The sequence below is a fragment of the Malania oleifera genome, chromosome 3 (genome assembly GCF_029873635.1).
Source record: "Malania oleifera isolate guangnan ecotype guangnan chromosome 3, ASM2987363v1, whole genome shotgun sequence".
Classification (NCBI taxonomy): domain Eukaryota; kingdom Viridiplantae; phylum Streptophyta; class Magnoliopsida; order Santalales; family Ximeniaceae; genus Malania; species Malania oleifera.
In genome coordinates this window covers 5659009-5685557 of record NC_080419.1, presented here as the reverse complement: position 1 = coordinate 5685557, position 26549 = coordinate 5659009, and the positions used below count along the sequence as shown (strand labels likewise).

The window sequence follows — 26549 nt, the reverse complement described above, 5'->3', positions numbered from 1 at the left end:
GAGGTAAATCCTCCGCGAATTGTTACATGGGTATTTGAGGGATTCTCTAATGCCTCTGTACATCTAGGGGTTAGTATAAATATAATGTTGTAACCTTGGTTTTGATGGATAGTGAATTTCAGTCACCGTTTGCTCCCGTGGACGTAGGCATTCTGTTGAACCAATTTAAATCCTTATGTTGTTTTTATTGCTTTCATTAATCTGTGTCTGTTTCCGTATAATTCATCGTGATTGCTGCATTGCACGGTCGTTATTTTCACAACAACATTGGAGCTATTCCATGGAGTACGCCCCGAGTCCTCCAAGCCTATCTCGTTTGATTCTTTGTAGGTGGTCGTAGTCAAAAATAAGTCTACATCAACCAGTCAATTTTTGACAGTAACAATTGGCGCTATCTATGGGAAATAGGAGGATTTCTATCTTTCACCATGATCACGTTGCTTAATTCCAAGTCAGAACCTGTTGTTGGGGATCAATCACTCGGATTGATTCATTCCACTATAACAAAGAAGTCGTCACCAAGTGTGCTTGTTGGAATTGGTGTATTCCCAAGAGGGGGAGGAGGGGTGAATTAGAAATTTAAAACTTTCCTAGGTTAAATTCAAATCACAATCAGTATTTCCCAACCTAGGGTCTTTCTAAGTATTAACCAATTCAGCAGAAATCAAACCGAGCATAAATGTAAGACAATTGAAGCAATCTTAGTATTTCTGAAATATTCACTGTTGAAAATAGAATAGCGTTCCCAAGAGGGGGGGTAAATTGTGTTAATTAAAAATTTATGTTCTTTTAAAATTTTTTGTATTTTAATTACAACAGCAAACTTAATTAAGTTAACCAAATAAAAATCACAACCCAAACACTCAACAATAGTACTTGAAAGATAAACAATCCAATCAATCAACAAAATTGAAATCAATCGATTAAACACTTGATACTTTTGATAACAGCCCTGTGGTTATATGCAAGCCATGTTTTGATTGTTTGTAATGCACTCTCTTAACCAAGATTTTGCAAATTAATCAACGTACTCTCTAGAATTAAGAGTCTTCTATGAAGGGTAGAGAGAAGAAATCCAGATTTTACGAGGTTCGTCTTATCCCCAGTCTATGTCTTTGCCTTTGGAAAATATTACCAAAGGATTCCACTATGAACCGCTCCTTTCCGGGTGGAGCAAACCTTTTACAAAACCCTCTTTTTCAGGAAGAGAAACCTTTCCAAACGATATCCCTTCTCTTGGTTACAACGATCCAAAAGCCGTGAATCGTCTAGAAACAACAAAGAAATAAGGAAGAATTTGTGTACAAGAGACACTCTCAAACAGAGCAGGTTAGTACAATAATCAACACAATATACTTCAATGTAATTCAATATAAAGAGATTGAAGCTCCATTGAATTAAATCACCAAATTTATCTTCCGTGGATTGAAAGATTTAGAACTTTGAAGACACAAATTCGGAGTTAGTATCAACAACAACTTAGTAATGAAAGCAAGATGTGAACAAGAGAGATTTAGAGAACTTCGAGAGTTCTTGAAAATCTTGTTTTTAGGGGCTATTTATAGATGTTTAAAAGTTAATACATTGTCCCCCAAGTTTCTTTAGAGTATGGACCAAGTTCTTGAAAAGTATAGTGCCTAAGAAACCAAATTTAAAACATTTCCCATTAGAGTTTTAACCAATCTGTTCGAGCGGCAGTTGCCTGCCATGATTGGTCAGTCACCTACCAAGGTTCCTAAAACACAGACGGTAGGCAGTCGCCTGCCAAAGCATAGGAAGGTTCCTGGCTTGACCACCTAGTCGCCTGGCAAGTTCCTGACAATCGCCTAGGACCCTACTATCTGCTAGATTTTAAATATTTAAAATGAGCAATCACTTGCTCGAGTTGGGCAGTCACCTTGCTTCCAGCGAACTAAATTTTAACTTTGAAAACTTCTTCTCTTTTAAGACCTTTATTATTTTAATTTAGGAAAACATATTTTATGGTCTTCAAAAATTGGTTTCTTAGATTCTTGTTCTTAATGAGTTTCAATTCAATTTATATTAAACTTTACATGAAGTACTCATATAAAGACTTTCTTAAGACTCTAAATCCTTGAGCTTCTTAAGTTTTCATGAAGGTCCTTGCTTTGAGTCTTTTCCTCGATCATTAAGCATTCTTTGAGCTTTCAATACTCTTTCATTCTTTAAGCTTTTATAGAATATGCCCATCTTGAGCTTTTATCATTGAGTTTAGCTTTGAAACACTTGAGCTTTCTATTATTTGCTTCCTGCAATAGTTCAACTTGAAACTATATCAAATTTATCTTGATTTGTTATCATCAAAATAAGAATCGTAAGCCTTGTTAGGCCAACAATAGTAATCAAAATAACAACATTCAAGTACTTAAATTTAAGTGCTAAAATTTAAAGTTGACACAAGATATGTTATCGGGGTTCGACCAATACTACCTATGTACCCGCCCTAGTTCGCAATTCCGAGAATTCCATTAATACTCACTTAATGGGTGGAGCGGCATCGGTTACAGTTAGGTCAAATTACCAGGGCTAACCTCAACCCTTACAATTGGATCCTTACGGACTAGATCAACACCCCCTCAGGCCACGCCTGGAATAAACAAGTAATCAATACAAATTTCGTATACAAATTATGTGCTTCTCCATTAAGTAGATTTGTACCAGTATAATCAACACACTACAGTATGATAGGATATGATAAGTTCAATGTAGTTTAAAAGTATACTCTAAAAAATAATGCAAGTATAGCAATCAGTACGTGAGAGTGCATGTGTTAGGATCTTTGTGTCAAGATAATAATATCAATCACAAAGTGTAATAACAAAGATCTTGAGCACACATGCAAATATCTCAAAAATATTTTTCTCAAAATCAACCACAAGAGATATTTGAAATGTAAGCTTGTGAAAACAATTTTTACTCAAACAAAAACACAAGCTAAGGTGTCTTGCAATTTGAATGCCAAGACCCACAAACTTTAAGTATTCCCACACAAAAGATTTATTAAATTATATCGGGGGAAAACTTATGCTCAACTCTCAAGGATTGATTTAGCAAATGAATAGTATTATGAGAGTGTATGAGATTTTTGTTTGGAAAAAGGTCTTTAAAAAATACAGAGAATTTTTTTGTTAATCAAAATGCTAATCACATTTAATCTTAACAAAAGAACTCATATTAATAGACCTGACCAAAATTTTAATTGTTGGGGACACCAAGGGAATTGTTAAAATTGTTTTGAGTGAGTTTAATAAAATTAACCCTGTTTAACCCCAATTAACCTCAATAAAAATTAGGTCAACCCGAGAGTTTCGGTCGACTATATTTTAAGTTCGATCGACTATATTTATAAGTTCGGTCGACCGAGCCGCTTTTGAACTACAGAATACAGTTGATTGAATCAGGGTGATTTTGGAATCCTTCGAGGTTTAGTCGGCTGTATTTGAGTTTGGTTTGCTGTTCATCAAGTTCGGTCGACTATATCATAAATGATCTTGGAAGTTCGGTTGGCTGAACCATTGGGTGTCAAACTCGTCCGAGTTTGGTCGAATGAGGAAGACACATTCAAAAATATATAGTAGACCGAGTGAAGTCAAAATGTTGACTTCCACCCAGTTCAGTTGATTGAGGCAATTTACATTGCCAAGGTTTGGTCGACTGAACCTTGGTCAAACTGTTGACCACTGAATGGTTTGGTCGACTAAGATGAATATACCTAACTGAGTTCGGTCAATTGAAACCCATTTAAATATTAATTTAAGTCCAAATTTTTACTAGAATTTATGGGGGCCTAAAGTTAAACTATGGTCATTGAGTTAACCCCAAAAATTTGACGTCGGTCAACCGAAAGTGATCCCTAAGGTTATTCTATGGTCTTTGAGCTTGTGCATCCTATCATGCATGTAATGCAGTTATTACAAACCATATTAAATATTACAGACCCAAAATAATAAATGCAAATACAATAAAGAGAGAGGTCTTCAATATTTTGCTACTTCAGATGCCATATATGAATATGCCGTGAGTATGTGCTCTTTAAGGTCTTTATGGCATCCATTTCACTTTCATGTGTGTGTTCTGAAAGATTAACCTGTTCAAGTACTTAGGCACGCACATTAGTAATATACGGTTTGTCATTATCAAAACCAGGGATCAGACTCAAAAAGTCAACAATGCTCCTAAGTGAATTTTTGACTTTTAAAAAAAGTGTGCAAGACATGTTTAGTATGATCTTGTATAAAAAAAAATGATTACACAGAATGTGCTCCAGAAGCTACCCAGTTAGAAACAACACCCAGTGGGAAGACGATGATAGTTAATGCGCCACTTCGTCAATGCAACTTTAGAAACTAAAACTTAGATCACAGGGTAGCAATAGCGGCTTTGAAAACAACTCTTCAACTATGGGATTTCTTAAAATCGTTAGGAAAGAAGGCCCTGATCAATTGAGCTGACGACATAAGCCCAAAAGTATATCAATTTAAAAGAGGTTATCACCATAAGAAGGAGTAGGACCTATTTGAAAAGGAAGAACTCAAGAGACATTGAAGTTTTGCAAGTTCCACAGAGACCATAGGCGTGATATAAAGGAACGAGTCCATGTGGAAGAAAAAATTGAAGCTTTGATATAGCGAGGTCACTTGTCAAATTTTTTAAAAAACCATGATCATCAAGCCAAAGCACTCAATTATCAAAAACTAGAAGCCACTAAAAAAAAAAAAAAAAAAGAGCAGGTTGTAGGAGAGATTGCAATGATTTTTGGAGGACTAGCTAGTGGAGAAGATATTGGAGGGGCAAGGAAAAGGTATGCAAAGCAAGTTTTCCTGGATGCTAACCATGTGTAAAGTCGGAAAAAATTGCGGCAGGATGAGCTTATTACCTTCACAGAAGAAGATACAAGAGTAATTCAACAGCCAAACGGTGATGTTTTGGTACTGTCACTACTTATTGCCAATTATTGAGTAAGAATGATATTGATAGATAGTGGAAGTTCAACCAACATAATATTTTGGTTGGTTTAAAAAAAAAATGAAGATATGGGTAGAACACTTGAAGCCCATTTCAACACCCTTAGTGGGGGGCATCGACTATGGTTTGAGAGAAAAGAGAGGTTGAGAGTGAAGAGATTTGGAGGGAGTGAGAGAATTTGAGAGAGATAGAGGGTTGAGACTAGAGAGCGAAGAGGTAAGAGAATGAAAGACAAAGATAGAGCAGAGAGTAGAGAGTTGAAAGAGAGAGATGAGAATGATGTGAGAGATAGGGGAGTTGAGAGGGAGAAAGGGAGAGATTTGGAGAGAGATGATAAAGTTAGAGAGGGACAAAGAGTAGAGAGAAAGATAGAGAAGAAGAATCGAGAAAGAAAAGAAGAAAAAGAAATTTTTTTTTTAAATTTAACTTTTAATTTAAAAAAATCTACCATAGTTGTCCACGTGTCACCCATCAAAATGTGACAAGTGGCACGTTTTGGACCATATTTGCCAGGTGGCGTCACCTTGCAACATGGTACAATTTCAACCATTCGCGTTATGTTTTTTTGCGAATAACTAGATCACTTTCATGTCAACGATCCATGTCTTTTGAGTCATCTAGTGGTGTGGTGCCACGTGTTAGGTGACATCATAATGATGTTTGTAGAGACCCATAGAATTATGGTAATTAAATAATAAAAGAAAAGAAAGAAACAGGAAAATTATAAAAGGGAATCACAGGGCCTCTTCGACGAACATAGGGTGTTCGTCGACGAGCATCCTTCTTGGGTTCGTCGACGGGGACATTCGTCTCGTCGACGAGAAATTACCGAGAGAGCCGTTTTCAAGACTTGAACCTCATCGACGAGGAGTAGGTGTTCGTCAATGAGACTACTGCTTGGACTCATCGACGAGGTGACGTGACTCGTTAACGAGGCCACGTGGACAGCATTTTATATATAGCCCTAAAACAGATTTTCTGCGAAGGAAATTTATTTTTAACAATTTTCTCTCTCTCTAAACGTATTCTTTCACTTCTCTCTAGAAATCCGGCTCTGTCTCTCCCGGTTTGATGATTATAAGTTACCATGGTGATCCTGGGGAGATTCTCTATTAGCCGAAGTAAAATGTTGATTTGAGAAGTTTGGGAACCATCCCAAAACTAGGATGAGTGGGTTATGTGAGCATTTTCAGTATTATCCCAGTTCATTTGAGGTTAGATTTAGTATTATATGCGAATATACTGGAATTTTGTGAAGTAAAATTTGAGTATTATATTTTCAGGAATAGGGTGTTTTGAGACCCTGCAGGCAAGGGTTGAGGACCCCAATGGGGGGGGGGGGTATTGCAGGAACCCAGGTAAATGATGTATGGATTATAGTTTAGGATTTGTCCATATGTGGATTTGGGGAATATGTAAATGATAGTTATCTAGGTGAATTCAGTGGTTTGATTGGGAAATATATGTGTAAATCGTAGGATGTTGAAATTATAAATGTCGTACGTGTGAGACTGTAGATAGCAACTAGTGTTCAGATAGTCAGGTAAGGGAAATATGTTATGCTAGAAATTTTAGTATGATTATTAGCGGAAATTATATGTTTTATTAGATTATTATTATTCAGATTATAATATATATACATATATATATATATATATATATGTGTGTGTGTGTGTGTGTGTGTGTGTGTGTGTGTGTGTGTGTTTAGCAGAAAATATAGATTTTAGAGCATGAGAATTTATTAATTTATATTGTGTGGCATATTAGCATGGTATTTACTTAGCTACAAATATCATGATTTACAGTATACATATATAGACAGATATATATTTACCAGATAGTTATTTATAGATATTATAAAGACAAGTATTTTACATTAATTATAGAATGCCATGTTTTCCAAAACCATAACATTCAAATATTACAGATTATCCAGCCAGATATTACAGTTATTACAGTTAGATATTATCGTATTTTCAGATCAAATTTATAGTGTTATGGTTATTTTGGAATCATGATGAAAACATTAGGATATCTATAGAAATAATATATATAGTATCAGACCCTGATGAATCAAGTTATGTTCAGTTAGCAGAGCATGGTATCATTGCTATTTTCAGATCAGAGTGCAACCACATATCTCAGATAATATGTGGTTTCTGTCAAACCGTGTCTATGGAGAGATTGCACTCTCCCCAATATTCTGGGTTGAGGAGGCCGGTTTGACGGGGAGTTACCAATTTCGTGCCCAAGAGAGGACACAATTTGGCCAGGCTGAGGATTGATAGAGTACAGTTGACTTACCTGGTAGGCCAACCAGGATAAAGTCCAGCCTACGGGCCGCACAACCCTATCATGAGGAATTAAATCATGACGTACAATTTTTCAGGGTAAAAATTTCAGTTATGTATATGTATACAGTTTTAAAGAATATCAGCAATATAGTATGATACCAGAAGTATGAAAAGTAGAAAAGTCAGATATTACAATTATACTTTAAACTATGATAAATGCGAGTTATACCGTATATCGATTTATCAGCTTATACAGTTTCAGATATTGTCATTATTATATTTATGAAATTCAGTTGCCACACACTAGTGCATATTTCCTCTTACTGAGTGTTGTCACATCTCAATGGTTTAACGATTTTCAGGTGATCCAGTTAGGAAAGCAGATTAGGCTCCCAGATAGAGAGATCTTTTATTTTACCCTGTTTATAGGGTAAGTGTATTCAGGGGATTATATTTTTGAGCAGATGGTATTGGGATGATGTGTAATATGTATATATATGGTTTGAAAACACTGAATTCTGGTATTGTAAATATGGGTGTATGACGTTATGTTTTCCGCTGCATAGGTGTGCCAATTTGTGTATAGGGATACCTCAGTGCTCATCTGGGACCTGAGATGTTATAGTGAATATTACAGGGGTATTAGAGTAGTTTATATTTTATATGAAAAAAAAATGACATAATTTTTAGGTCGTTACAACGTTACCCTACCACGTGTCAACTTCCAAAGAAAAAAAAAGAATCAGGTTGCCCGTTGGCTGCCATATGGTACCCTTAGATGGGTGACACGTGGCAGGTCTAGGCAATTTCCCATGTTCTCTCACTTGAATCGAGTTAAATCGGGTCTTCCCCATTGACTTGGTCAAACCAATTTGACCTAGTTCAAACAACCTGAACTACTTCCTTTTTTTAATTAAAAAATAATTTAAATTAATTTTTAATCATTAAAATTCAAAAAAAAAAAAGAGAAAAAGTACCCAAAAAAATTAGGAAAAAATAAAATAAAAAATTCTATGAGTCTTTTTTGACTCAGGGTGTCCAAGAAAATGGAAAACCAAAATTACAAAAAATAAATAAAATTGTAGAAATTCCCTAAAAATTCAGATAATTGTAGGAAAATCTTGAAAAATTTCAAAAATTTCTAGAAAAATTTCTTAAAATTTGGGATTATTTTAGAGGTCATTTTTGCATGATTATTTGGCATGTTTAATATTTGCATGCATCATATTTTGTGTGCTTGTACATGTGTTCAACCCGATGATAAAACAAAGGTTAAAAGGTGTTTGAGACCTCACATATATTAGTTATGAGAGAGATTTATTTAATAAGGCCCCTTCCTTTGTATGTCTTATTAGAAATTCTTAAATTGCACCTGTTTGTGTGTTCACTTTTAAAATTTCAATTAGAGTTCTTTTGATTGTTTAAGAGTTAATTAAGAATCATTTAATTCGATTTGAGCTAATTCATGGTTTATTAGGTATGATTCATAGAATGAGTGCGTATGAGATGCTAATACATTTCCATCACATAATTGTACTCCCAATCCTAGTTTTGGTAAGAGCAGACCGAGACTACTGGTTTTTTGGCCTTAGGATTAGACTAAAGACTAATCAAGGAGTAGTAATTAGGTGGCCTAACCGCATATAAGTAAATAATTGGTTAATAATAACTTTATCGAACATTCAATTAGACTAATCCTTCACCCCTCGCCATTCCGGACTCCTTTCGGGACATTGTGACAAATAGAACTAGGCTATATATTAGAAATGTAGCAGGCATACTTAGTAGATACACTAAAAATCCTGGTGATAATCATTGGGATACTTTGGAAAGAGTTTTTAAATATTTAAAAGGAGCATTTGATTATATATTTCATTATAAAGGTTTTTCTAATCTAATAGAAGGTTATAGTAACGCCAGTTAAATAACAGATACTCGAGATGTCAATATATTCACTTCTGGAGGTGCAAAAAATTATTACTATTGATTTAGACATATAATTAAACACATGAAAAAAACAATAAACAAATGCAACTGTGAAGATAAGAGAAGGGAGCAAGTCAAAGGATCTAATCGAATCTTGAGAGATTGGGTTTGATGCATGGATAGAAGAAAAACAAGAACAAATAGGTTTTTCATCACCTACATTCTAATTATAAACTATTCATTTATCTTGACATTTTTATTATATCATTAACGATATATTTAGTACGTAGGAATATAATGCAATCAAGAAAAGTGAAATTGAGTTTCTGACTTAATTTTGTGTTGACTTTTTGAGTTCGATCTCTATTTTGATGCTAAAAAACCACTAGTGTCTTATGTGTGTATTTAGTGCTTGAATAGGTAACATTTCAGAACACACACATAAGGAGACTGAAAATGGAAGTCAGAAGATACTCGAAAAACATGTACATCATCTAGCGCATTCCAAGGAAGTCATAAGAGCAACGAAGATTGAAAATATTTAAATTTAAGTTGTATTGCATTTAGTTTTTCTATTTGGTGTGTAATAATGCATCGCATGCATGGTATGAATGAAAGCTCGACAATGACCATAGAATGACCTTAGGGATCACCTTTGGTCGACCGACGTCATATTTTTTGGGTTAACTCAAGGCCCTAGATTGACCTTAGTTCACTTCATGAAAAAATCCCCTCAAGCCTAATTGCAAGCATATACAAATAGGGATAAAATCATATAAGGTCAAAAGAAGAGGAAATATTTTTCAGAGGGCTTCGGGCGACCGAACCTTGGTGTTATAAATGGCCCGGTCGACCGAACTAGCCTAAAGTCAAATTGTTGACTATGGCTTGGGCGACCGAACTGATTTTGTGCATATTGTCCATGGTCGACCAAATATGAAAGTTCACTTTTTCCATTGTCCCCATGTGACCGAACTTATAGTTCAAAATAGGCTCAGGCGACCGAATTGTGACGTTCGGCAACCCGAACCATGGACCAGGCGCTCGAAACCACGAAGGTTGGGAAATTGCCCTGACATTCTGCCAACCGAACTCTCCTCAGCCACCAGAAACCTGGAATAGGCTTGTTTCTGTTCGGGCGACCGACCCTATGGACTGGGCGACCGAATCTCTTGGGTTGGTTTATTTTTATAGCGTTAAACCAGGGTTAATTTTAATTAACCTTCATTAATCTTTTCTAAAATTCCATTTATGTCCCCCAACAATCATAATTTTATGAATGTCTATGTATACTAGTTCATTTGGAAAGATTAATGAGAGATTAGCAAATATCATTAGCCAAAATGCTTTGAATTTCCAAATACTCACATAAGCTAAAAATCGCTCTCTTACCCATCCTACTTGCTAAAATCTTTTAGTAAGAGTATTATTGAGATTGTTCATATTAGCATACACTCTTATCGTATTTGTTTGATATTGATTTTGTTGAGAGTATGCTTGAGAGTTCCCTTGTGATTTAATTCATAAGTCTTCATTTGGAATAACTCTCAAAGGCTTGTGAGTCTTGCATTTGTGTTGCAAGATTCTTGAGCTTGTTTTTTGTGCTTTTGTGAAATACTTTTCAAACAAGTCTAATTTCAAATATCTCCTATATTTTATACGTGATATTTGTTATAGAGATATTTGAGTGTGCTCTTAAGATCTTTGAGGTTATGGCTTGCAATTGACATACATATTTTTGACTCAAAGATGTATTCACACCACTCTCATATATAAATTGTTATTATTGTATTTAACTGAGAGTTGGCATTTAGACTTCATTGAGCTTATACATCCGTATCATACTGAAGTGTAGTTGATTGTAAATATTGGTACATATCTACTTGTTGGAGAAGCACGTATTTTGTACATGAAATTTAAATTGAATATCTATTGTATTCCAGGCGTGGCCTGAAGGGGTGATAATCCATCCGGGAAGGATTGTATGTAAAAGTTGAGGTTAGCCTTGGTAATTTGACTTGGTTGTAACCGATGCTGCTCCACCCATTAAGTGAGCCATAGTGGAATCCTCGAGCTTGCGAGCTAGAGGCGGGGACGTAGGCAGTATTTGCCGAACCTCGATAACATATTGTGTGTCTACTTTAATTTCTAACACTTTATATTTCTGCATATGTATGTTATATTTAATATATTGTGAATGTTGCGCATGATTTAATTTCGGCATATCATTATTTGCACTATTGGTATATGATTAGAAAGACCCTAGGTTGTGTATTATTGATATCTAATTAAACCTAGGAAGAAGTTTTTAAAATTTCAATTCACCCTCTCTTGAGAATACACCAATTCCAAAGTTTCGTCATATCTACGATTCAAATTTTCATTTTATTCTTTTCTTTTTTTAATTTGAATCCATTTCACAAACTAAACATGTCATAATTTTCAACTACTTCAATTTTTATTCTATCTTAGTTTTCCTACCTTTATAGTGCACTTGTTTGTCACCATTGTCTCCTTATTTGATTTGAGTGGTAACCATTCCTCCACAAACTTCTATAATTGTTGTTTGTGTGTGGCTGTTATACTTAGTGGGATCACAATAAAAGGAAGAAAAACATGTGAGAGAAGTCGTCTTATGCTGGTAGCAGAAGACTCGTCGACAGGTGCCCTGTGCTCGTCGACGAGAAGATACTGAGATTCAGAAAATTTTAGAATTAAAGAATCATTGACGAGAAGATAGAATCATCGATGAATGGGCTTCTTGGACTCATCCACGAATCCCCTGTTCTCATCGACGAGTGCACCTGGGCAGCGAGAAGTTATTTGAATTTTGAATTTGAACGGTGTGACGGTTGGGGATTCGGAGGGAAACCTCCAAGGACTTGTTATATATGTTCTTCTGAGCATATTTTGACATGTAAGAGAGTAACAAAGGGGTGAGAGAAGGAGAGAAGATCATTGAGTGTGTATCTTTGATTTTCATAGTGAAATCTCTTGCCGATTGCTCCCGTGGATATAGTTTTTCTGAACCACGTAATTCCTGGTGTCGTTACTCTTATCTTTACTCTCTTTATATTGCTATGGTTGTGGATATAATTCTGTATGCATCATTTACTTTGTTGCAAGTGTGTATGTGTGATTCTTTATACAATGTTTATTTGACTGTGCATTGTTGGAAGAGGCCCTTATTTCACAACAATAATAAAATTTTTATCTCTTTGCATTTGGCTTGCATGTGCTTCTAGTGGGGATGCCTTACAATTCTTGAATCCCATTCTTGCATGTGTTGGGAACCGATCGTTGGAAACAATTACAGTTATTAATAAATAATTATGGATTAGAAAAAAATGAACTTGAATTAATAATTACTATTAACTCTGTAATAAATTTAGTAACTTAAGATTGAGTTTTGTCTAATAGAAATTAGAACTAAGTATTTATTTGAGTAATAATAATAATGATATTTTTAATAATAATTAAAATAATAATATATGGTGATAATTATATATTTAATTATTCATTATTATATTACTTGGTAATAAGAACGAACACAACAATGATTCGAGGCACTGTAAAAGGTCATGCATTCAATTCTCCACAGAAATCTTTCTGAATTATTTGATACTCACTATAGTGAGTACATTTTGTTTATCCTCTCATATGGTAGCCCAATGGTAAATAAGTTTTACAATTATCGAATCTAATGTCTTGGTATCAGCTCCTTGTGAAATCAAATTTATATTTAAGTGAAAATTTGCGATGGAATTGTAGGGCCAGGTATCCCAGAATCAACTAATTAATTTACAATTAAATTTTCATTTTTTAAAAAAATTAATATGTTATAATTTTATATATTATTATAATATCATTGCATATATAATTACTATAATTGTTAATACAATAATATTATATTATTCAAATATAATAATGGTTTTCTCTAGTTCCAATATTTTATTAGTTTATTTTTATTAATAATACAATATTATTTCATAATACGTTATTATGTTGCAATACTATATTAAATGATAATGCTACATGATATGATAAGAAAAATTACGCGTAAAAAATAGCGATCTCACTCGAGGTTTATCATACCTAGACAACCTCTTATTAAGTTTTAAAAATCTTACAGGCCTTCCCTGAAATTAGGTAAAATATACGGACCTCTCCTGATATTTTATTAATATTTAATTTTAGAATATTTGCATACTGAACTTGTTTTTGTTAATTTTTTTTTATTTTTAATACTAAATATTTGAAGAAACCAACATCTTTTTGAACTCGTATATTATTATATTATATTTTATAAATATAAATTAAAGCACATTACCTGTCCCAATTGTAATTGTTGCAATTAATAAAAAGTGACGAGGAGAGTGAGGCTGAGACATTATTAGTCTGCAGGTATGCTGAAATGGGCTGAGACTTCAAAGTGAAATTGAGTTGCAGTGATGAGCTCCCCAAAAAAAAAAATCCTATCTTCAAGAAGAACCTAGAGTAGCGTCGCTGGCAAGTGGCATCTTCCCACAGTATCAATAATAATAAGGATTGACACACCTAGGGTGTGGTTCAGGTGGCAGTGCGGGTTGTGAGAGTGCCTTTCATGAGATCAGGTGTTCAAACCCTCTTGAGCTCATTTCCGCCTCTGGACTCTTGAATTTACCCTCCCTTTGGAGTTGTGGGGTCAACTTCAAGGGGCGCAAGATTAGTCACGTGGACCGTAAAACGGACACATGGATACCCGATACGTAATCCAAAATAATAATAATAATAATAATAATAATAATAATAATAATGAGGATTGACCCCCATGGTGTGGTTCAGGTGGTAGTGCGGGTTGCGGGAGTACCTCTCACGAGGTTAGGTGTTCAAACCTTCCCGGGTTCGTTTCCGCCCCTAGATTCCTGAAATTTACCTTCCTTTGGAGTTGTGGGGTCAGCTTCAAGGGGTGCATGATTAGTCACGTGGACCGTAAAATGGACACGTGGTAACCTGATGCGTAATCGAAAAAAAAATAATAATAATGAGGATTGCTGTATTGTGGAACCCACAGAAGGTACAGATTCAGGTGTTTAAAATGAACCCATAGGCTATTCACTGCACAGTCAAATGTAAGGTTACCTCAAAGGAGTTTATGGTGAGTTTTATTTATGGGTTCAACTCTCTGGTAGCCAGGAGAGACCTATGGAGGGATATAAGCTTGGTTAGTAGCATGCACTCATGTCTCTGGCTGTTATTGGGCGATTTTAATAGTGTCCTCAGTGTGGAGGAAAAGAGAAATGGAGTCCCCCCTTCAGAATATGAGATGAAAGACTTTAGAGAGTGTTGCAGTGAGGTTGGGTTATCTGACCTTAACTTTTCTGGGAGTTTGCTCACCTGGAACAACGACAGTGTCTGGTGTAAATTGGATTGGGTAATGGTGAACCAGGAATGGCTAATGAAAGGTTGGCATGCTTAGGTGCATTTCCATTTCCCTGGTGTTTTGTTTGACCATTCAGTGGGCATGGTCTCATTGCTTGCAGGGCTGGAGCAGGATATAGTCCCCTTCAAGTTTTATAATATGTGGACTAACCATGAGGACTTTCAAAAGATAGTTGAGGAGGTATGGATGGGCCATTATGATGGATGTTCTCAATTCTATCTGGCAAGAAAACTTCAATCACTTAAGAAACCCCTGAAGGCATTGAATAACCTGCATTTCTCTCATATTACTTCTAGGGCTGAAAGAGCAAGTAATGAGCTCTTAGAGTTACAAGAGAAATTGCATGACTCCCCCACTTGCCCTGAGCTGCAAAGGTTGTTGGGGGATAAGAGGAAGGAAGCAGTTAGGTTAGAAGAGGCCAACAAATTATTTATGACACAGGTGGCTAAATACAAGTATCTAAAAGGTAGTGATAGAGGGCCTGCCTTCTTTCATGCTATCCTGAAAAGGAACAGAATAAGAAACCATATTTCTACTATAACTAAATAGAATGGGGAGATTACTGAATCATATGATCAAGTGGCAGAGGAGTTCTTTAGATACTACAAATAGTTACTAGGGAAAAAGTTACAATGCTCAAAGCTGGATGCCCAAGTGGTGGCTAAAGGCCCTGTTCTTAGTAATGAAAGGTGTAAGATCATGATTGTTCCTGTCTCTGATTAGGAGATTAGGGATGCCCTTTTTAGCATTGAGGATGGAAAATCTCTTGGCCCTTATGGCTATTCAGCTGGTTTCTTCAAGAAGGCCTGGTCCATAGTAGGGATGGATGTCACCAATGCTGTTAAAGAATTTTTCAATAGTGGTAGATTGTTGAAGCAATTTAATCATACCATTATTGCCCTAGTTCGTAAAGTTTCCCATGCCAACTCAGTGAGTGGTTATAGACCCATTTCATGCTGCAATGTAATATATAAGATTATCTCTAAGATCTTGGCAGCCAGAATCAAGCCTTGCCTGGTGGACCTTATAAACCTGGCTCAAGCTGCCTTTATTCAAGGGAGGAGTATGGTGGAAAATATTTATCTAGTGCAGGAGTTAATTAAGGGATATGCTAGAAGGAGAATATCTCCTAGGTGCCTCTTGAAAATAGATCTAAGGAAAGCATACGACATAGTGGACTGGACTTTTCTCTCAGATTTACTGGTGCACTTGAATTTCCCCCCTATGATGGTCAGATGGATTATGGAGTGTCTCTTCCACCTCCTTTTCCATTTCCCTAAATGAGAGATTCTGTGGGTTCTTTAAAGGTAGGAATGGCCTTCGACAGGGTGATCCCATCTCTCCTCTCTTATTTGTTCTCTGCATGGAGTATCTGTCAAGTCTTCTGAAATCACTGGAAGGGAAATTTTTCTTTAAATTCCACTCGAGATGTGAAGAACAGGGAATAACACACTTGATATTTGGTGATGATCTCATGTTAATTTCTAGGGGTGACTTTGTGTCTGTAAAATATTTAATAGATTGTTTGGAAAACTTCTCTAGGTGGCTCGGGATTTGCAGCTAACTCCCTAAAATCAAATCTGTTCCAAGCAAGGATTAAGGATCAGGAACTTGGGAAGATTCTGAATTTAACTGGTATGTGCTTCGGTGAATTCCCAATTCGATACTTAGGTGTTCCTCTGCTTTCTTCTAGGTTGACATATTTGCATTACAGTCCCTTGGTGAATCGTATATCAGACTTGTTGAAGGTATGGCCAAGGAATACCCTCTCATATGTAGAAAAGTTGGAGATTATTAATTCAATCATTCGAGGGGTGGAATGCTTTTGGCTTGCCATTTTTCCCATCCCCTTGAATGTGCTAAATGAGATTGTGAAGCTATGTAGGGTCTTCTTGTGGAATGGAAGAAGGAAACCACTAGTAGCTTGGCAGGATATCTGTCTCCCTAAGGATGAAGGAGGACTCGGGGTTGTTGATTTGAAATCCTGGAATATGGCCTTATTGACTAGAGCCCTTTGGAACATACATGCCAAGAAAGATTCCTTATGGGCTAAGTGGATTCACCATAACTATTTAAGCAATTGTAGCATATCGGAGGTTACAGCAAAGAAGGAGGACTCTAACTTGTTCAAGAAACTGCTGGAGATTCGAGATCAGCTAGTGGAAAAATCTGGAGGTGTGGAAAGAGCTTCTCTACTACTGGAAGAGTGGGAATGTAACTCCCATAGATGCTATGATTTTTGGAGAGAAAGAAAACATAAAATTCCCTGGGTTAGGGAAGTATGGTTCAATGGAACCCAGCCAAAACAAGCCTTCTGTCTCTGGCTGGCAGTGAAGGAAAGACTCCCTACATGTGATAAGCTGGTGGGGGTCGAAACTGAAATGGAATGTACCTTTTGTAAAGCTGAAACTGAAACTATGGATCATATCTTTTTTAAATGTAACTTTTCAAATGAGGTTTGGAAGATCATTAAAGAATGGTTGGGCTTAAAGAGGGGTACGACAACCATAAAGGCTGCTGTGAAATGGAAGCATAAGGAAGCTAAAGGAAACAACATTGTATCTACAGGGAAGAAAATTGGCTTGGCTGTAACCATGTATTTTATATGGCATTTTAGAAACAAATTCATATTTGAGGGGCAAGCTATCTCTCCCATTGAGCTTGTTAAAGTCATTCAAAGACACACTTACATGGTCGTATTTAACAAATTTGATATGTATATGGTTAGTTAGTTCCAAGTATATCACCCAAAGCTAGTTATTTATGAAATGGTCTAAATGACCCCTAGGGATGCCTAGGCTTTGATGTGATTTTGATATAACTCATGTATGGCTAATGATGTATCCTGGGTATGCCCGAGTCTCCTGATGTAATTTTAGTATGATTGGAACCTTTGTTCCTTGGAAGTTGATGTATCTTTTTGTATGTTTGGAACCTTTTGTTCCTTGGTATTGCCTGGGGATGCCCAGAGTAGTTGTACATACTTTGATCAATATACATTTACCATTTGATAAATAATAATAATAATGAGGATGCCTGCAAACTAGCTTAGGTAGCACCCAGATATAGTTACTCAAAACAATCACCACTAAAAATATAGATCCTTTGCTAATAAATATTAGTGGCAATTTTTGATAGGTATATAAATAAATAAATAAATAAATAGTAATAAAATTATCATTAATAATTATTAGTACTATTTATCACTATTAGTGATGGATAAATAATAGTCACCAATAAGTCTTGAGTATTAGTGAGGGAAGCAAAACATCACTAATACTAACTATTCTTGATGAATTCCATGAATCACTAATAGCTACTCTTGATATTAATTGTTTGTGACGATTCACTTCTTTTGAACTTTTTTTTTTTTGGAAAATTTAGGGATATTTGTAAAACCTTTGTACATAATTTATAATTTACACAACACATCCATTTCAAAATCTTGATATCAATTTTCCCTGTTTGTGCCACGTGTCACCGTACCGACGGTGACACGTGTCCCACTAATATATATAAAATCTCTTTCTCTCTCTCTCTCTCTCTCTCTCTCTCTCTCTCTCTCTCTCTCTCTCTTTTCTTTTCTCTGTTTCTCTCCTTCTCTTATCTTCCATTCTCTTTGTTTTCCCTCTATTTCTCCTTCTTTCTCTGTAGTTCTCTCTTCCTCTATGCTCTTTTTCTCTCTTCATTCTCTACACAACTGTCTTTATTTTTCTTTCTCTTTCAGCTTCTAAATTCTGGATTAGGTTGAAATTGGGCTTTGGATCAATTAAATTCTGAATTGGGCTTTGGATCAATTAAATTCTGAATTGGGCTGAACTGTTTCAACCCCAATTGGGCTTTGGGTTAATGAAATTCTAAATTGGGTTTAACTAAATTCTACATTGGGCTTAACTGTCTCAAGCCAAATTGGGTTTTGGATTTAATTAAATGGGCTATGGGCCAGGGTCAAAGGTCAATGGAATTGGGTCTCGGGTCTTCAAGTCAATGGGTTAGATTCGGGTCAAGTTGACTCAAATCCGGGTAATTGAGTGTGAATGTTCCAAATTTGGTCTAAATTCTTAAGAAAATCATTTTAATTTGAACACACTATAGAAATTTAAAATTCAACATTGGTTAGAGATATGGAAAATCAAATTGTGCTTACCTCTGTTTTCGAATTCTCCACTCCAAGCCTCTTGAATTCCCTTCTATTGCACTTGCCCTTCAAACCAAAGCTTTTGTCCTTTCTCTATACCCAAGCCTTTCAATTCCAAGCCCTTGCTGTAATTCGAACCCTTCAATTTTCAATCTTCCTTGATTTCTTTGCTCTCAGCCACTCAATATCTCAACAATTCACTCTTAATTTTTCAACAAAAACAACTCCTCTCTGACTCTCTCAAACTCTCAATTTTCTTTCATACAATCTCAAAAATCTATGTCTCTCACCTTCAGAAAACCCATACTTATAGGTCTACGGAAAACAATTTGGATTAAATTTGATTGATAAATTAATTTTAAATTGATCAATCAAACTTAAAGTTGATTGGGTAATCAAATTGATTAACCAATTTAAATTGCTCAATCATATTTAAAATACCAATTAATTTTATTTTTAATGTAAAAAATTCAATTTCTCTATATTTTATATATAATTTTTTGTATTTTCTCACTTCATTGAAATAAAAAAAAAAAAAATTGCCTAATTTTCATTGTATAAGGCCCGAACAAAATAGGGTATCTACAATATATATAATTATAATTATTAATTATTATATTACTTGATAATAAGAACAAAGATAATGATGATTTGAGGGATTGTCAAAGGTCGTGTATTCAATTGTCTATGGAAATCCTACTGTATTATTTGATACTCACTATGGTGAGGGTAGTTTGTTTATCCCCTAGATGGTAGCCCAATAGTAAATGCAAGTTTTACGGTTGTGAAATTAAATGTCTTGGAATCAACTCATTGTAAGATCAAATATTAATGTGACAAGAGGAGAGTGAGGTTGAAGCATTTTTTTTTTCTTTTTGGGATTATCGTGAGAACTCCAGCCATCGACAAGCCACTCTTCGGACCCCCCGATGCGACACCAAACTCACGAGTCAGCGGCCTTCCCCCCTGGCTCGCCGGCTAGATTAATCGGATGCGATTGTACCTTCCACAGGCCGATTAGGCTTTCATCAAATCTAATCCCTGGGACACATGTCAGGATTGAAAAAATCTAATCACTGAATGCATCAACCGGGAATCAAACACACGATCCCTCTACTAAAATGCCAGCACCCTTCCACTGCGCTCATGCCCTGAGGGCTAGGTTGAAGCATTATTAGTCCGCAGTTATGTTGAAATGGGCTGAGACTTCAAAGTGAGATTGAGCTGCAGTGATGGGCTACCAAACAAAAATCCCATCTTCAAGAAGAACCTGGAATGGCGTCGCTGGCAAGTGGCATCATACAATAATGAGGATGCCTGCAAACTAGCTTAGGTAACACCCAAATTAAGAATGATTGTCAGTAATATAAACTTACAGATGCATCTTCATTTTCGTCTTCTTCTTAAAGGAATATAATTTAACTAATAAAATTGTGTTAGAAAATTAATTTTAAGTTTTTGATTTGGATTCTTTCTTATATATTTATCATTATTTTATTATGGATCACCAGAGTCCTGTATTATTCATTTCATTATGGACCTTTTAAAGTTTATACCTATTAATTCAAATTCTTGGACTCCCAACCTTTATATCTAAATGTATTTTTATGCCTATTTAAATCAAAATCTCTTCTTCTTTTAGTGGGGGCCACGTGTCCACCCAGAGTGGTGACACGTGACATCTTTTTTATTTACTTTCTAAAATATTTGTTAAAATAAAAAAATAAATATAAATAAAAAAATGATTTAGGTCAAATAGACTAGTTCGGTTGGTCTGAATCGAGTCAACCGGTTTGGCTCAGTGGGGGCCACATGTCAACCCAGAGTGGTGACAAGTGGCATCCTTTTTCATTTACTTGTTTATATATTTATTTAAAAAATTCACTGTAGTAGAGTGACGTCAGCATGACGTCACCTTGCCACGTGGCAACACCCGATTTCTTCATTTTTTTTTTCCCTCCTTCACAGTCCTCCCTTTCTTTTTCATTTTATAGATTTTCATTTCTCCACGAAGCAAACAAGGTCAATTGACCTAAGTCCACCTAGGTTGGGTTAAGGTTGTTTTTGCAACGCCCCAAACCCGCCAAGTGGAGCATAGGGTGTTATGTGTTTCATTCACTTATCTCTGATACCATAAATATCATCCAAGCAACGGAATATAATTAAACATCCTAAAATATAATACAAGAGTACTATATTACACGACCAAAAAGGAATTTCCATCTGTCCGCATTACATAACCAGAATTTTAAAACAACATAAATTTAAAGACTTTAAAGTTCTTACAAACACTTACACTACACTATGCTAACCAATCCCGCCCCGAGCTCGCTAAGCTCGATCACGTGAAGGTGTTGAAAAATGAGTTGTATATTATGGTGAGACACTTCTTAGTAAGGATGAAATAAATTATTATCAGTGTGTGGCAACATGAGTTTTAGTGTATAAAAAATATACTCGTTTATTAATTAACAACAACAGTAAGGACACTTGTAACTATACTCACACACATTCAACATCAATCATATCACATAATCTACGTACACATATACGACAACACATCCACATATACCATACATTCAATCCATATTCATGTACTCACACCCATAATTGAAAATGCAAATTTACTTCATAACCCGTGGTTCTTAGGGCATCCCTCCTCATCGTTCCCCCCACGTTCTTACTTCACACACTTCTACAGTCACAAAACACACAACCCTATTCATAGTTAAACAGTAAGACGACCTCCTTATGTCAGCTAACGTGTAACGACCCGAAGAGTAATAGTATTTAAATAATAAAGAAAAGGATAAATGGGAACAATAACATAAGGAGGCAGCCGAATTCATCGACGAACGCTTTACGTTCGTCAACGACGTTGCACTTTGGGTTGTAATCACCCAAGAAATTTTTCCAAGCCTTGTCGATGAACATAGGGGTTTCGTCGACGAGGTTTCTTCAGGACGTCATCGACGAGGTCCCATCTCGTTGACGAGAAGATACTGAGAGAGGATTATAGAGAAGTTTGAAATTCGTTGGTTGTAGGTTCGTCGACGAACTTTCTATAAGACTCGTCGATGAATCTCACAGTATAAATAGCCCTAAATTGAGTTTCATCGCAGAATCTTCAGCAAAAATCATCCTCTCTCTCTCTCTCTCTCTCTCTCTCTCTCCTACGGCTCTTTCTCTATCTCTTTTTGATTCCGGCCCTGTGAGTTGCCAGATCGACGATCTGAGGTCACCACGACGCTCCTGGAAAAGTTCTCTCCAAGTTCACTCGAGCGGATTGTCGGTGGATCGAGTTGAATTTCTTCCCAGAATCAAGGTAAGGTCTTTTAGTCAGTTTTTGACCTTTTGGCAATTGTAGGAAATGTAGTAGGCAAAGAAATAATGATATTCTATTCTGGAAAAAGTTATTTTTAGGGTGTTGAGTAGGAAGCCCTGCGGGTGTTGGAACAGTATACCATAGGGGCTTTCCAATAGTCAGGTAAGGGAAACATGCTATGGTCGGAAACTCTTTTATGATTTCAACATGAATTATATATTTTTATCAAATTATTATTCAGATTATATATATATTTACAGTTCTCAGATTTTGACAATATTAGTATGTATTTGTGTGGCTTAAGTTGATAACAGAAACAACACTATATTTATAGAATTTGTGAATGCCAGGTTTATAGTTATTAACAGAAATTCCATGATATTTGTGTATTTATAGAATGACAAGTTTCTCAGTGTACAGTATACTTAAAAATATGCATTTTTAGTAAATTCAAAATAACACGTTTATCAGTACCATAATGCCCCAATATACAGATATTCAGATAGCAATTCAGTTATATAGAAATCAGATTTTCAGTCAGTTTATTTAGAATTTCAAATAAATTCTATGGGGTCATGGTTATTTTAGAAACCATAGTAAAAATAGTATATTATAGATTCAGTTACCTATATAGTGTCAGACCCTGATGGATCAGATAGCATAGTACGGTACCATAGCTATAGATATTCAATTCAGAGTGCAACCACTTTACTCATATAGTAAGTGGTGTGAGGTCGATCGTGCCTAAGTCGGGATAGGCTCTCCATCAGATATGGATTGAAGGGGCCGATCAGACTATCGGAGTTCAGCTGACTTACCCTGGTTGGCTAGCTAGAATAGGTCCCGCCTTCGGGCTATGAAATAAGGAATAGCTTCCCAAGAGGGGGGTGAATTGGATTATTTTTAAATTTTAATGATTTTTAAGCTATTAATTTTAATTACCCAGAAAACAAGATATATAAACGATAACTACACTTAAAAATACTGAAATTTAAATTCACAAGTAAATTAATGAAATCAACGTAATTCAATCACTCAACCAAAAATATTAGAACTTTAGTTGATTTTTCTGTAAACTCTTAGTATGCACTTTACTTGATCAAAATTTTCGGAGATTAACCAACGTACTCCCTTTTTGGGTTTTTGCAAATGATTAATCAAAACGTACTTTCTAAATATTAAGTACCTTTGTTTCTTTCTCACTTAAGAATCTGCAACCTGCACATTTAAATCATACCACAATAGAAAGTAAATAATATAAAGTAAAGCAGAGAGAAAGACACAAGATTTTTACAAGGTTCGACTTCAACACAGCCTACGTCCTCGCCTTTGGCAAAACACCAAAGGATTCCACTATATCAGTTCCGTTACCTGGTGGAACAATACCAATTTATAACCACTCCTGTCAGGCTAGAGTCCGCCTCTCCAAACAATAACTCCTTATTTGGTCCAACGATTCAACAACTCTGAATCGTCTAAGAATGATGATAAAGAAATTTGTGTACAAAAGAGAACTCTCATAATAAAGTAGATTAGTACAACGATCAGCTCACTTATACTCTGAAGTAATTCAAATGTAAGAAATTTGAAGCTCAACGCTTAGTATGAATTACCAAATGATTTTTCAAAGAAAATGAAAGATTCTGATTTTTTAAAGCTTTGCTTCAAAAATATAAATCAATATCAGGTCAGAAAGTTTAAGCACAAGAAAATTTAGATCCTTTGAGAAATTTGAATATTTGAAAATCACTTGATCTAAAAACCTTGAAGGTTGCTTGATCTTAAACTTTGAAGATTGCTGGATCTGAAACTTTGAAGATTTCTAGATTTAAAACTTTTGAAGATTTTTGGATTTGAAACTTTTGAGAATTTCTTAATTTCAAAAACTTTTCAATATTATCTCTATGATCATTATTTTAAACCTTTGAAACTTTTGACTATTTATAGATGTTTTTAGAAGCCATCCATTACTCCCAAAGATTCCTAAAATTCATTTCCAAATATTTTGAAATAAATATGATTAAAAAATGGTTTAAAAAATCTTCCCTTCTTAAGCCCTTTTTATTTACTAAAAATTTTTTTTAGAGTATATATGTTTAAAAAATGGTTTAAAAAATCTTCCCTTCTTAAGCCCTTTTTATTTATTAAAAAAAAAAAAAAAATTTTAGAGTATATATGTTTAAAAAAAATATTTTTGATTTTCTATGAGTTTCAAACCACTTTATATTTGAGTTTAACCTTTGAAATACTTACATTAAGAACATCCTAAAATATAAATCTTGTTCTTCCATCATCTTTGTTGTTTCAATATTTTATTTGAGCTTTTCACCAGTATAATTTTATTCCTCGCGCTCTTTGTAATCCATAAGCTTTTCATTGTGTTCTTCAAGGATTCTTTGTAATCCATAAACTATACTTGTGTTCTTCAAGAATTCTTTGTAATCCATAGGCTTCTTTATGCATTTGAGCTTTGTCACTTTCATGAAAAATTTTTACTAGAAACATATTAAACATATCATTGAGTTGTTGTCATCAAAATAAGAATTGTAAGCCTTATTAGGCCAGTAGGCCACACAACCCTATCGTGAGGGGTTAAATCATGACATACAGCCACCCAGCCACCCAGGGAAAGTTTCTTAAATATTATAAGTATAAGTAGATTTCCAGAAATAGTAGTAGTATTCTGAAAAGTAAATTTATATAGTTTTAACATATGTTATTTATACCAGCATTAACATTTCAATTATCCATGATATTATTTCTAAATCAGATTATTAATACAAAAAGATAACTTAGTAGCCATACACTAGTAATAGCATGTTTCGTCTTACTGAGTGTTGGCTCATCCTAGTGTTGAGTTGTTTTTTAGGTAAAACAGTAAGGCGAGCGAAGCAGACTCACAGGTAGAGGGGCTGTTGTACTGTCTTTTTTGAGAGTGAGTATTTTTAGATGACATGTTTTTGTAAACCCTTGATATCAGTAAGGGTGGAAAACAGTGATGATTGTATATTGTGGGTTGGTTTGACACTCTGATATTGTATTACGTGTGGTTTTATTTTATATGATTGGCCTTCCGTTGTTTAGGTAAAGGTTTTGATATTAAAACTAGAGGAAAATATTTTATTTTATTGGCATGTCGTTTCAATTTTGTATCAGAGCTTAGGTTGTTAGGTTCTATAGACTTTAGAGCACAGCGGAAGTAATACCATAGTATAAGGAAGAATTTGAGGCTTGTTCTGTGGTCTGGGTACATGATTTTCCATGGTGGTTTCTATGTTTTTTCTTAGGGTGACGATTTTAGGAAAACCATAGTAAACTATTGTTGGGTCATGTGTCTAGGTGGCAGAATTGGATTTTGAGTTAAGATTGAGGAGAGTAGTTAATTATAAATATAGGATTTGAGTAGAATGAAATAGATAGGGTCTGTGCAGAAGATAAGGTTATTAAGTATGTTCTTGTTTTTCAGGATGGATTTAGGAAGTAGCAGTACGAATGCTGGGAGGGATGGAGCAGGACCTTCTAGTATGGGAGGTGCCGATACCGATGCAGTATTGCGCAGCGTCACCTAGTAGATGATGGCTGAGATGGCCAGGAGCTCTGTGGAGCGTGGGCTGTTTGATCGAGCAGTTTACGCGGATGAAGCCCCCATCTTTTTCTGGAGGAGATGACCCGATTGTAGCTGAAAATTGGGTCCAGGATATCAAAGAGACGTTGGCTATGCTTCCATGTACGGATGAATAGAAGGTGGTATTTGCAGCGTTTAGATTGATAGGGGAGGCGAAGCGCTGGTGGAGATTAGCGCGACTGATAGAGGAGCAGAGGCCGGCTCCAGTGCCAGTGACTTGGGATCAATTTAAGGAGTTGTTCTTCGAGCGATATTTTCTTTTTGTCATTTGGAGCGCGAAGGAAGCAGAGTTTCTGCATCTGGTACAGGGGCAGATGACCCTATCCCAGTATGCAGCTCGGTTTATCGAGTTGTCACGTTTTTCTCCACATCTAGTACCTAATGAAGAGAAAAAGACCAGGAAGTATGAAGAGGGACTGAGGCAGAACTTATTTGAGCAGGTGATTGGCTTCAGAGCTCAAAAATTTACGGAGGTTGTAGATAGAGCTGCGATCATTGAGAGTCGTATTTAGAGGAGTTTAGCAGCTCAGAGTCAGAGGAAGAGAGCGGCGCCTCAGGGTTATTAGGCTGGCTCTAGTAGGGGTCCATGGAGAGGAGGCCGTGATAGAGGAGACCAGAGGCAGGTGATAGGATCTCGGGAGTTCCAGGGTATGCAGACCTTTCTAGCGTGCCAGACATGCGAGAGACGTCATTTGGGGGAGTATCTGGCAGAGAGAGGTGTATGTTACCAGTGTGGGAGACCCGGTGTAACGACTCGAAGAATAATGTTATTTAAATAATAAAGAGGGAGGGAAATGGAAACAGGAACAGAAGGGGACAACAAAAGCGTTTGT

General features: G+C 35.7%; 1 protein-coding gene across 1 annotated transcript; it reads left to right on the top strand.

The window, feature by feature from the left end:
• Positions 1–14418: 14418 nt before the first annotated feature.
• On the top strand, positions 14419–25660 carry LOC131150472 (uncharacterized). The gene is made up of 5 exons (XM_058101200.1): positions 14419–14650; positions 14705–15069; positions 15352–15691; positions 16171–17224; positions 25558–25660. Exons 1-5 carry the CDS (start codon positions 14419–14421, stop codon positions 25658–25660), a joined length of 2094 nt encoding a protein of 697 aa, XP_057957183.1.
• The last annotated feature ends 889 nt before the right edge of the window (positions 25661–26549 follow it).